Genomic DNA, 12019 nt, shown 5'->3' with positions numbered 1-12019 from the left:
GATGGGCCGGAACTAGAAGCAACTCTGACTTGCTGTATATGGACTTTTCTGTACCTCTGCATGCTTGACACTCGATGGGAACTTGTGTGACGCATCTGCTCCTCTACCCTGCACAACTTCCTTTTCAGTCCCCCAAACAAGAAGAGGTTGTCTCAAAACAACCATTTCACATCCCCCTGGGTCTGTCATTACCACCTTTACAGATATAATGCTGAAGGGCAGGGAAGGGAAGAGAATCAGAGTCTGGAAGAGAACAAACCCAGACTTGAAGCAGTTGGTTCCAGAGTTCTGTCAGTTTTTTCCATTAGATACATGTATTCACAATGCCAGACATTTCTAGATCATCTGCAGGATATCTGCCACATTCCACACCATGGGAACCACCACTACTACTATGTCTCTTAAATAGTCACTCTTGGTTCAGAATATCATGCCCGAATAATGTCATATCCAAATTTAAAGTGATGTTTTATATCATTACCACAAAAGGGAAAATCAGTACGGAGAGTCATATATCTAGGAGAGAATTTTAAAAATAAATAGTAAAAGACAATCCAGGTTGTAGGCCAGCAATAGTCCCCACTTGAAGGCCCTGAGCCATAGGTCTGCTCTCTTCTTGTTATAAAAAAAGGAAAGTGGTGAGTGTTTAAAAGGTGTTAAAGTCAGACTTGCACCAGGCTGAAACTTTCCCTTTGAAGAAATCACAAGGATTGGTAGAGAACTGAAAAGGGAAGAACTTTCTCATTAAGTGACTCAATGCTATTTCATGCTTAATCTCCTCAAGTCATTTCACTGAAGAATTGTCCCACGCTGAGGGAAACATTTAGTTAAGACTATGCTAGAGGAAGGGGGACAAGAAGGAAAGAAGACAACGGGGACCAGGCAACCCATACCATCTTCTCACAGTGCTCTAGTCCATTTCCCACCACTGATTTTAGGCATGCCAATCTTCTGGACTCGCCCAGGGCCAGTCACCATGGGGTGTCTCCAGCTCTGTTGTCCCTCTCTTAGCCCTTGTCTACAGCAATAACCACTCCGTGTAGAGCAATAACCACTCTGTGTTCTTCTGGAAATCAGGAGCCAGCAGAGCCACTGGAAGTCTCTCCAAATTCCTGCAACATCTCTGTGGACAGCTGGCTCCAATGACCCACAGATGCTATAAGTTTTAAGCTCGTAGCCTGGAGCAGTGGAGAGGCTGTGCCAGCTGTGTGGGCCAGTCCCCGAGGTCTGGTGGACAGCAAGCTTGCTGCTGAGGCCTGGTACTCTGCAAGCTACCCGAGAACCTTCTTAGTCTACCCAAATTCCACACCTCTCATTCCATAGGTTTTGAAAAGTACATCTGAAATCACGACAGAGAATGATTTTCTACACGCACGGGCAAACAAATAGAGCAAACTCAAAATAGGTAAATGGCCCCCAAAAAGGAGAAGACAGAAGGGGAGGGGCAACTTCCAAAGTTGCTCTCTGCCTGCCAGCACCTTGCGCAAACCGAGCACCTCGCCGGCTCAGCCAAGTTGCAAAGAATCAAATGGCATCCCCGGTGCACTGGCCGCTCCGGCGGAGCCAGAAACAGAGCGACCCGCGCTGCAGACTTCGAGACCAGCACCGTGAGCCGCAAAAGCTGAAAATGGAGGCGCAAGAAAGACCTGGGGACCGACCCACTGTTGGGAAGGAAGTTCCAGTCAGTCACCTTCCGACCCAGTCGAAGTCCTGCCTGGGCTTTCTGAGAATGGCCGAGAGTGGAGAGAAGCTCCCCCGACGGCGCCTGGAGTGGAGGCTCTTCCCCCGTCCACCGCGGACCAGGCGTCCCTTGGACAAGTCCACCCCGAAGAAAACAGCCGCTTAGCGCGAGAGAGGGCGCGGGCGCGGCCAGACTTTACCTTTTCTCTTTATTCTGCTTTCGGGATTTATGCAGGAGTCCGATGAGCACCACGGCAGCGCGGATCCCCGCCTTCCGGCAGTGCATCCTCCCGGCCGGCTGGGACATGGCGAGGCCGCCGGCGGTGCCCGGCCAAGCCCTCGCCCGCCAGCAGCGCGCCCCCGCCGGCCCGGCCCCGCGCCGCCCGCTCCGGCCCCCGCGCCCCGGCCCCAGCCGCCCGCCGCGCATGGGCCCCGCCCCGCCCCGCCCCGCCTAGGTGCGCGGGGGTCAGGTGACTAGGCGCTCCCTCGCCCGCGACCTTCAGCGTCTCCTCCGGACGCGCCGGGTGGCCGCTGCCCGCTGCCCCAGCGCGGGCACTTCCAAGTCGCACTCGGGGCGCGGCCGGGACGGGCGGCTCCGAGGCTCCGGCTCAGACGCACCGCCCGCCGGGACCCCGCCCCGGCCCCTCCTCCCGAGCCCCGCTGCGGGCGGGTCTGGCGGCCGCGGGCGCTTGGCGCCTGGGTCTCGCCCGGCTCGGGCCCCTGGCCGCCAGCCCTCGGGGTGCGCTCCCCAGCGCGAGGCTCCCGCCCGGATACTTCTAGGATGCTGTCACCGTCTTTCAAACAGCGAGAGCAGACCAGCGCCCGGAGCTAGTGCGCGTCCTCCCTTCAAGCGGAGCTGCCTTCGCGCGGGGCAGCCGGCTGCAGGGGGGCGGGGGGACACCCGCGCTCGGAGCACCGCGCCGCCTTCCACAACCCCAGCTCCCGGGCGCCGGACTCGCGGGGCGCTACCTCCAACCTTTCCCCTTGTCCCCAAAAGGTCGTCACGGGGTGGTAGGGGGTGCTATTCTAGCCACTCCTAAGCTCCCGGGTGGGCACTGGTCTTCCCAGCACTGGGAGTGCGAGGCAGCATAGTCAACGGGCCAAATTCACTGTCGCTTCGCCTCCTCCCAGCGTCCGGGTTGCCAGAGAAACGCCGGACACCCCCACCCCCACGGGGGGGGGGGGCTAACCCCACCATACCAGCACCCGTCGCCCCCGTGCAGACTCCGCGAGCACCCCGCAGCGGTCCTTCCCCTTCCTTCTGTACCCGGAATGCAAGCTTCCTCTTCACTAGGGAGCCCGGAGACGGAAGGACAGGCCAGCTGCGTGAGTCCTGGCGAAAGGCACTGGATGGAGCCCCTCAGACCTTCTCACTGGTTTGGCGACTGGGGATGCTAGCTCCTCCACTCCCCTCCCCCCTGTGCCGCTTCTTCTATCCCCCTTGGAAAAGGGACTAGGGCAGAGGGCTGCATGAAATTAAAACAAGCCAATTAGTCCACCTTTGGAAACAGCCTAGCTGGGGCCAAAGAGCTCTCCCTAAGGCTATTCGGCATGTTGTGTGTGTGTGTGTGTGTGTGTTCTAGAGTGCCAACAAGCACAAGAAATCCAGGGAGGGCTTGCTGGAGAACGCACAAGGATTACTAATTAATTCAAGGTTCTGAGACCACAACCCTGCCAGCCGGGTGGGTACAGCTCCTTGCTGGCACTGGAGTTGGGATGGAGCACCAGGATGGTGCTAAACTGTGCTTGGTTTATTTATAAAGCATCCATTAGCAATGGCCTTCATCCTCTGAGCCTGCAGGGGTGATGGGGGATCATAGATATAACCATAGACATCTATTTATAAGCCAGAGAGTGAGTGACCCAGACCCCACCCTCTGTGATGGCAGCTAGTCCAGCAGTAAGAACTACATGCAAATAGCGACCTGAGAATCAGACTGGAAAAGAAAAGGATGGGGGATGAATGTGTTCATGGAGACACTGGGGAGCCCAACTCTCCAGCCCTGGGCTTCTCCAGCCTCTGGCAGGTCACAGAACTGACATTAGCTAGTGGAGCACTTCAGTCAGATGGTAAGGAAGGTAATGGGGCACTGGCCATAGGTCTAGAACAGCAGGAAGAACTGTGTGTGCAACTCAGTGCAAGACCTGATGCCCCCAACCCAGGTGAATGAGTATGGCTGCCTCTCCATCCCCCCCCCATCCACCCCTGCCTGAGCATCCACAATGTTTTCAACCCCCATATGGTTGAAACCACAAAGTTGTCCCCACAGGACCCCAGCTTGATCTGATTCCTGGAACCCTAAGCAACAGGTGTTTCCTAGGGTTAGGAGTTAGCATGAGGAAATCCATCTGTCGCAGAGAATGCAATGGTCATCTAAGCTAGACTTGCCCGTTCCATCCATGTCTATTAAACACAGGCTGATTCCAGTTTGGAACATGAAACTAGGATAAGAGAGAACATCTGTGAAGATGTGGAAGAACATTCATGCCCAGAACAAGCAGCACCAACACATGTGAAGCCACAAAATAACCCTAATTCTCAGTGGACTGGTACAGTGTGAAACAGTCTGCTTCCCAAAATCCCATATCACGATCACCATTTCTTCTCTTAGCATCATACTATTCATTGATTGGCTTACTGTTTTTGCTTTAATTAAATCATTCTAATTTATTGTAACAGAAAGCACCACTACCTTAAATGAAAATCCATTATCACTTGCCATTCATACCATAAAAACAAATAAATTCTATCATAAAGGCAACAATGAGATATCACTTCACTCCTGTGAGAATGTCACACATCAGAAAAGGTAGCAGCAACAAATGCTGGGGAGGTTGTGAAGACAAAGGAACCCTCCTGCACTGCTGGTGGGAATGTCAGTGGGTCCAGCTCCTATGGAGAGCAGTCTGAAGAACCCTCACAAGGCTAGAAGTGAACCTACCCTATAACCTGCAATTCCTCTCCTAGGGATATATCCTATGGAACCAAGCAACCATCCAAAAAGATTTGTGTATATCTATGTTCTTATCAGCTCAATTTGTAATAGCCAAAACCTGGAAACAACCAGGTGTCCAACAACAGATGAGTGGCTGAGAAAGGTGTGGTGTATATACACAACAGAATACTACTCAGTTATTAATAATGGTGAATTCACCTTCTTCACCTCTTCTTGTATGGAGCTTGGAGAAATCATGTTAAGTGAGATAAGTCAGGAACAAAAAGATGAATATGTGATGATCTCACTCATAGACATAAGTTGAAAAACCAGAACAGAAGGGAAAACACAAAGCAAACTTGGACTGGAGTTGGTGTATTGCACCAAAGTACAAGACTCTGGGGTAGGGGGAGAGGGTTCAGGTACTGGATCATGATGGCAGAGGAGGACCTAGTGGGTGTTGAATTGTTGTGTGGAAAACTGAGAAATGTTACACATGTACAAACTAGTGTATTTTACTGTTGACTTTAAACCATTAAACCCCCAATAAAGATTTTTTTAAAGTATCCTAGCTCCATGGTATTGCTTGACAAAGGCTCTGAACCTGGAGCACCTTTGTTAAAGGAGAAACATAGGCAAGTGGAAGAACTAAGCCCAACACTGGCACCAAATAAAGACCCTGTCCTAGAAACCACAACTTTTGAATGAAAACAACTTTCACATTAGTGAGTTGGAGATCTTTTAGGCTTACTTTAGGGGTGGAAGTAAAAGACCAGATATATTCAATCACAGGGAGTGAAGTCACTGAGTATTCCCCCAAGTCCCATCCCACCCAGCAGTGTCCTGGATCACAAGACAACAAAATACTGATCCTTCCCTGAAATCCACAGTCCCTGACAACAATATGCCAGGCAGCTGCCACCCTAGTCTCTGCTCCAAATCTGGGGTGGGAAACCCAAGGCTAGAGGGACCTGGGTGAGATTCAGGGGTGAAGGAAGGGATAGGGAAGTTAATCATGAACAAAGGACAGACAGCTGTATCCCTAAGGGACCAGTGGAGTGAAACAGACAGACACGCATGCTTGGTCCTGAAGAAAAGGGCCTTCTATGCCCGGAGACACATCCATGTGAGGCCAGGAATCAGCCCAGTGCCAGCACCCAGTCTCACGGAGAGCCCAGAGCTGTGCTCCTCCTCATTCCATCCCACTTTGACTCCATTGCCTCCCTTGCTGTACAGAAATGATTGTGACCCTTCTTGGTTAGGACTAGGGTAGAGCTGGGGCAAGAAGGGCTATGGGGCCAGAAGGGTGGGAACTTTTACGAAAACCTGAGAGCTTCCAATGACGCCACTCCCACAGTGCCCCCAGCCCTCTCATGGATCAACCTGTCTGTGGACACATTCAAGAGTTATAAACATATAACTTTAGACCTGCTCAGGACAGGCCAGCTCCCCCACTTTCTTAGGCCTTTGGGGTCACACTCAGACACACACCATGTCAAAGAAGTCACTCAGAAGCCCCCTCTCACGTCTCACATCTCACTTCTGCAGAGCACTCAACCTTACCCATGCTCTTTCACAGGAACTAACTCCATTCGTGCTCAGCAGGTACACCAGCGCCCCCTGCTGAGATAAGTTATAGTTGCATCTCTGAGATACCTCTCTATAAGGCAAGGAGGAAGAAGGAAAGAGAAGAGGTAGGGAAAGGGAAACATCATGAGTGGCAGGGGCAGGGAGACAGTTCACCTGGTAGAGCAGCTGCCTTACCATGTAGGAGGCTCTGGTTGCGACCAGTCACCATATGGGAGCACTATAACACTACAGGGACGTTCCATAGACAAAGGAACAGGGCTATGGTTGGTGTCTCTTTCATATAAAATGCAAAAAAAATTAAAAAGGAAGAGAGTCAGCTGACAAGACAGCTCACCTGAGTGGGTACCTGCTGTGCTATACATGCAACCCAGGCTTGAACCCACCCCCCACTATACTGGGGAAAGTTTCAATTCTACGGTGTCTTCTCTCCCTCCTTCTATCTGTTTCTCTCTATCTGAAATAATCCACCTGAAGCACTGAAGCCCCAATTATGACCCAAAAAAAGGGGAAAAAAACTATAAATAGGGTCATTTGAGGGTGGTCCGGGAGGTGGGGCAGTGATAAACCTTTGGACTCTCAAGTATGAGGTCCTGAGTTCGATCCCGAGCAACACATGTGCCAGAGTGATGCCTGGTTCTTTCTCTCTCCTATCTTTCTCATAAATAAATAAATAAAATCTTTTTTTAAAAAGAGGGTCATTTGAGGTTGGGAAGAAGTATACTCTGGAGAGAAAGGTGCAGGAGAGTTCTCTGCCAACTCGCTGACTCTCCTCCCTGCTCCTGATCACCTCTCTCAGAGCCCAGCGCCACCCCATAAAGGTCCATTCTACCATAGCAGGGTCCTACCATGATGGCTACATGTCATGCCCAGACTGAGCTGGAAGCTTCAGACAAGCATTGGAAGCCACAGCTTATCCAGGTATTTCTGGAGCCCCATAGATCATCCTGAGCACAGGAACAGAAGAAAACCTGGCTCTGATTTTGAAAGTGGATCTCAATGATTTCTGTGGCATTTCCAAGCTACTGGTAAAGGAAGCCATGCTCACGGAAGCCCACAGAGCTCACTCAGAGACTGGCATCCAGCCCCCAGTCTGCACATCATTTGATACACTGAACCTACAATGCTGGATGTCAGTAAGAACTTTGGAGAATTTTGGCTTCAGAGATTATAAAGAGGGTCAGAGGAGAAAGAAGGCAGTTTGTCTCTATTTCTTGGAGTGCTAGAGGCATTTAAAATTAATCTTTGGGGAGCTGGGCGGTAGTACAGCAGGTTAAACGCATGTGGCGCCAAGCCCAAGGACTGGTGTAAGGATCCCAGTTCGAGCCCCGGATCCCCACCTGCAGGGGAGTCGCTTCACAGGCAGTGAAGCAGGTCTGCAGGTGTCTATCTTTCTCTCCCCCTCTCTGTCTTCCCCTCCTCTCTCCATTTCTCTCTGTCCTATCCAACAATGAACGACATCAACAATAACAATAATAACCACAACAAGGCTACAACAACAAGGGCAACAAAAGGGGGGAAAATTGCCTCCAGGAGCAGTGGATTCATGATGCAGGCACTGAGCCCCAGCAATAACCCTGGAGGCAAAAAATTAAAAAAATTAAATTAATCTTTGGTTCCTTTGTGGAATTCTGAATTCGTGAATGTAAGTGGCATAAGTGTAATTTTTTTCATGGTAGACACATTCAAATGAATTTTTCTGTGTGTGAAATTTCTGATGAACCTGAAGAGGTGAATTTTCCATGGAGGCTGCCTAGGGGTCCCAGAGGAAGAGTGTTGGGACCCCAAGTCCCCACCTCACTGATTGCCCAGCCTCCCTAGCTGCTGCTACCACTGAAACCACTTCCAGCTCTAGGGTTTCTGGGTCTGAGTGGAAGAGTGACAAGGGAAACTGTCTTTCCATAATATTAGCAACATTGCTTAGCAACCCCTTTCAAAGAAAGAACCAGCAGACTCTCCAAAACCTATTCGGTTTGGCTCTACAGAGAACAGAGTGGTTCTTATGTATGCATTATTTATATATTATTTTATATACCCAGTAACACCTTCTGTGCCTGGCTTCCTCAGGAGATGACGTATTTTTTCTAAATGAGATTTCCAGACAGCTAGAGCTTTGGGCAACAAAACTTTTTGTTTATTTGCAAAAAATTACTCTCAAGTGTCTTATATTTTTGTCTCCCCCTTCCCCCCACACACACTTTTTTTTTTTTAGTAGAGCCAGGTCCTCATACACATGCATCTTCACCAATCCCAGGTTACTTTTTCATGCGGATAAAATGACAGAGAGAAAAAGACAGAGAGGGAAAGACACCACAGCACCAGAGTTTTCCCCCAGTGTCAGAGCACCTCCCATTTGGTGCTAGGGCTTGAGCCTAGGCAACACTCATGACAAGGTACTTGCCTTACCCAGTGAGCTATTTTCTTTTTGCCTCCAGGGTTATTGCTGGGACTTGGTCCCAGCACTATGAATCCACTGCTCCTGGCAGCCATTTTTATATTTTAATTAGATAGGACAGAGAGAAATTGAGAAAGGAGGGGGAGCTATAGAGGAAGAAAGAAAGAGAGACACATACAGACCTGCATCACTCCTTGTGAAGCTTCCCCCCTGCAGGTGGGGAGCAGGGGCTTGAGCCAGGATCTGTGTGCAGGTCCTTGCACTTCATACTGTCTGTGCTTAGCCAGGTGCACCACCGCCCAGCTCCCGCCAGTAAGCTATCTCTAAGGCTCCATTTTTGCGTCTTTTAAAGTCAGGTTTAATGTAACATTTTCTTGATACCTCAGGGTCATTATTATCAATAGCAACTACTATAGAGAGCTAAAACTCAGTCATGAGCTGGTGAGACGTCCCTGTTGCAGGTGGGGAACAGGGGCTCAAACCTGGGTCCTTGCACACAATACTATCTGTGCTTAACCAGGTGCACCACTGCCTGACTCCAATAAATAAAATATTTTTAAAAAATTAAATAAAAGATCCTGCAGTCTAACAACCTCAGGTTAAATGCCTAACTCCAACTTTTATTCGGTGTGACCTCAGGGAACTTAATCTCCCTGAGTATCAGTTTAGTAACCAGTAAAATAGGACTCACAGTCATACATCTTCCTAGTAGGTTTGGAAAGACTAAATGAGCAGACATGGCCCACGCACACAAATTTACATAAAAATGTTCAGAGCAGCCTTATCCAAAATAGTCTTTCATCGAACTGTGGCGTATCTACCATGACATACCACTCAGCAATAAAATGGAACAGAATAGTGATGTGTGTGACAACATTCAAGCACGTGGTGGAGGGCAGAGAAGATAGCTCAGCAGTAGAGTACAGGACTTGCAAACCTGAGGGTCCCAGTTCAATCCCTAGCACTGCATATAACACAGTTGAGCAGTATGCTCCTCTCCCTCTCCTTCTCTCTCCCCTTCCCCCTCTCCCTCTCTTTCTCCTTCTCCCTCTCCTTCTCTCATAAAAATAAATAACTCCTCCCCATAGAATCTTGTCCTCAATGTGGATCAACAGTGGTAGAGAATGTTCTATCTTCCAAACGGAGGCTAGACAACACACTCTACCTGAGGAAGAGGGGTCCTGAAATTGGGGCAGATTGGAACATTCCTACTCATGACCACAGAACGTGAGCTCAGATCTACAGGGATGCAGTGGTCACATAGGCTCCTAAGCTGAATAGGGGCCCCAGACCAAATCAAATAGATGGGGTTTACAGTCAACAATATTTATACACCTTTCCCATATTTGGGAGCTACTCTCTTCCCTGATCCAGCTTTCTAGCCCTTTTTCTAGCCATGACATTATCTCCCCAGATAATAACTTGGGCCCACCTACATATCAGATGTCAGACTCAGAAAAAAAAAAAACTAGTATAGTCATGGGCCCATTGAAATATAACTAAAATAATCCTACTATCTACAAAATGGAGGACCCCCCCCCCATTCTTCATCTGAACTATTTCAGCCTTTAGGTTCATGATTAGTCAACAATTTGTTTGGCTCTATATATTAACTCTCTTTTCAGCCACCAGGTTCCAGATGCTAACATGATGCTAACCGGACTTCCCCACCAATTTGTCCTGGAGCTCCACTTCCCCAGAGCCCTACCTAACTAAGGAAAGAGAGAGAGAGGCTGGGAGTATGGATCGACCTGTCAACGCCCATGTTCAGCAGGGAATCAATGAAGCCAGACCTTCCACCTTCTGCATCCCATAATGATCCTGGGTCCATACTCCCAGAGGGATAAAGAATAGGAAAGCTATCAGGGGAGGGGATGAGATACGGAGTTCTGGTGGTGGGAATTGTATGGAGTTGTACCCCTCTTATCCTATGGTTTTTGTCAATGTTTCCTTTTTATAAGTAAAAAATTAAAAATAAATAAATAAATAACCCTTTAAAAGAACAAAAGTAATTATGCTGAATGAAAGAAAATAGATACAAAATAACTTAGCTATACAATTTCCTTTATACAACCAGTGTGGAAACTTGGAACAATGACTGCCTCTGGGGTAAGGAATTTTCTTGGTAGATGAAAATGCCCTACATCGGGGCAAGCACACTTGGCTGAGCACACATGCTAATCTAGGCATAATAAGAAGCTGGGTTCAGGGAGTCACGTGGTAGTGCAGCGGGTTGACTGCAGGTGGCACAAAGAACAAGGATGGGAGGAAGGATCTTGGTTTGAGCCCCCCAGCTCCCCACCTGCAGGGGAGTTGTTGCTTCACCAATGGTGAAGCAGGTCTGCAGGTGTCTATCTTTCTCTCCCCCTGTCTTCCACTCCCCTCTCCATTTCTCTCTGTCCTATCCAACAACAACGATATCAATAATAATGACAGCAATAAAACAACAAGGGCAACAAAAGGAAATAAATAAATATTAAAAAGAAGAAGAAGAAGAAGCCAGGTTCAAGTCCCCATCTGAAGTGGGGGGAAGCTTCACTACTAATGAAACTATGCTGCAGGTATGTCTCTTTCTCTATCTCCATCTCGATCTCTAGTTCCTGTCTCTATGAAATCAATAAATAATAATAAAATACATTTAAGATTAAAAAATAATTCCTACAATCCTGGATGTGGTGTATTACACCAAAGCAAAGGACTCTGGGGAAGGAGAGGAAGGAAGAGGGTGGAAAGGGCATTGGGGACCTGGTGCGTGATGGAGGGAAAGAACCTCAGCTGGGAATGAGAGTATTCTGCAGACACCCATCCCAGGGCGATGAGAGATCGTATCCATGTGCCAACAACTGTACGCAAACATTAACACACACACACACACACACACACCTGCAATAAAGTGATGTTTTTAAAAAGGAAGGAGAAGGAGGAGCAGGAGAGGGTGAGGGGGGTGAGGAGGCAGAAGGGAGGGGGTAGAAGAGAAAAGGGAAGAGACCTTTCTCAAGACAGGGCGGTAATCTCACACCTGTGAGAATAACCTACATCAACAAAGCAGGAAATGACAAGTGTTGGGAAGGTTGTGGTGAAAAAAAGACTGCTACACTGCTGGTGGGAACGCAAAGTGGAGCAGCCCCTTTGGAAGACTACATGGAGAGTCCTTCAACAAGTAAAAATGGAATCACCTTATGATCCAGCAACACTACAATTAGGCTTTTATCCAAAGGACACTCAAACACTAATTTGAAGGGACATCTGCACCCCTATGTTCATAGCTGCATTCTTCACAGTAGCTAAAGACAGGAAGCAGCCTAGATGCTCATCAACAGACTGGCTAAAGAAGTTAGTAGACGGGGGCCAGGCAGTAGCGCAGTGGTTAAGCGCACATGGTGCAAAGCACAAGGTCATGCATAAGGATCCCAGTTCAAGC

At 48.9% G+C, this 12019-nt stretch overlaps 1 protein-coding gene across 8 annotated transcripts in view; it reads right to left on the bottom strand.

The window, feature by feature from the left end:
- RAP1GAP2 (RAP1 GTPase activating protein 2) overlaps positions 1–12019 on the bottom strand; it is a 283508-nt gene that overhangs the window by 190289 nt on the left and 81200 nt on the right. For 2 of the 8 annotated variants that reach the window (XM_060204151.1, XM_060204152.1), the window contains exon 1: positions 1881–2510. The exons of 5 other annotated variants lie outside the window; for them this stretch is intronic. In XM_060204151.1, the coding sequence (XP_060060134.1) occupies positions 1881–2107 (227 nt within the window). In that variant the 5' untranslated portion in view covers positions 2108–2510. Of the gene's footprint in view, positions 1–1880; positions 2514–12019 lie in introns of those variants that run through there. One more of the 8 variants, XR_009553162.1, reaches the window with a different exon arrangement.

Source organism: Erinaceus europaeus, chromosome 12 (genome assembly GCF_950295315.1).
Source record: "Erinaceus europaeus chromosome 12, mEriEur2.1, whole genome shotgun sequence".
Lineage (NCBI taxonomy): Eukaryota > Metazoa > Chordata > Mammalia > Eulipotyphla > Erinaceidae > Erinaceus > Erinaceus europaeus.
This window is presented reverse-complemented; position numbering and strand designations above follow the sequence as displayed.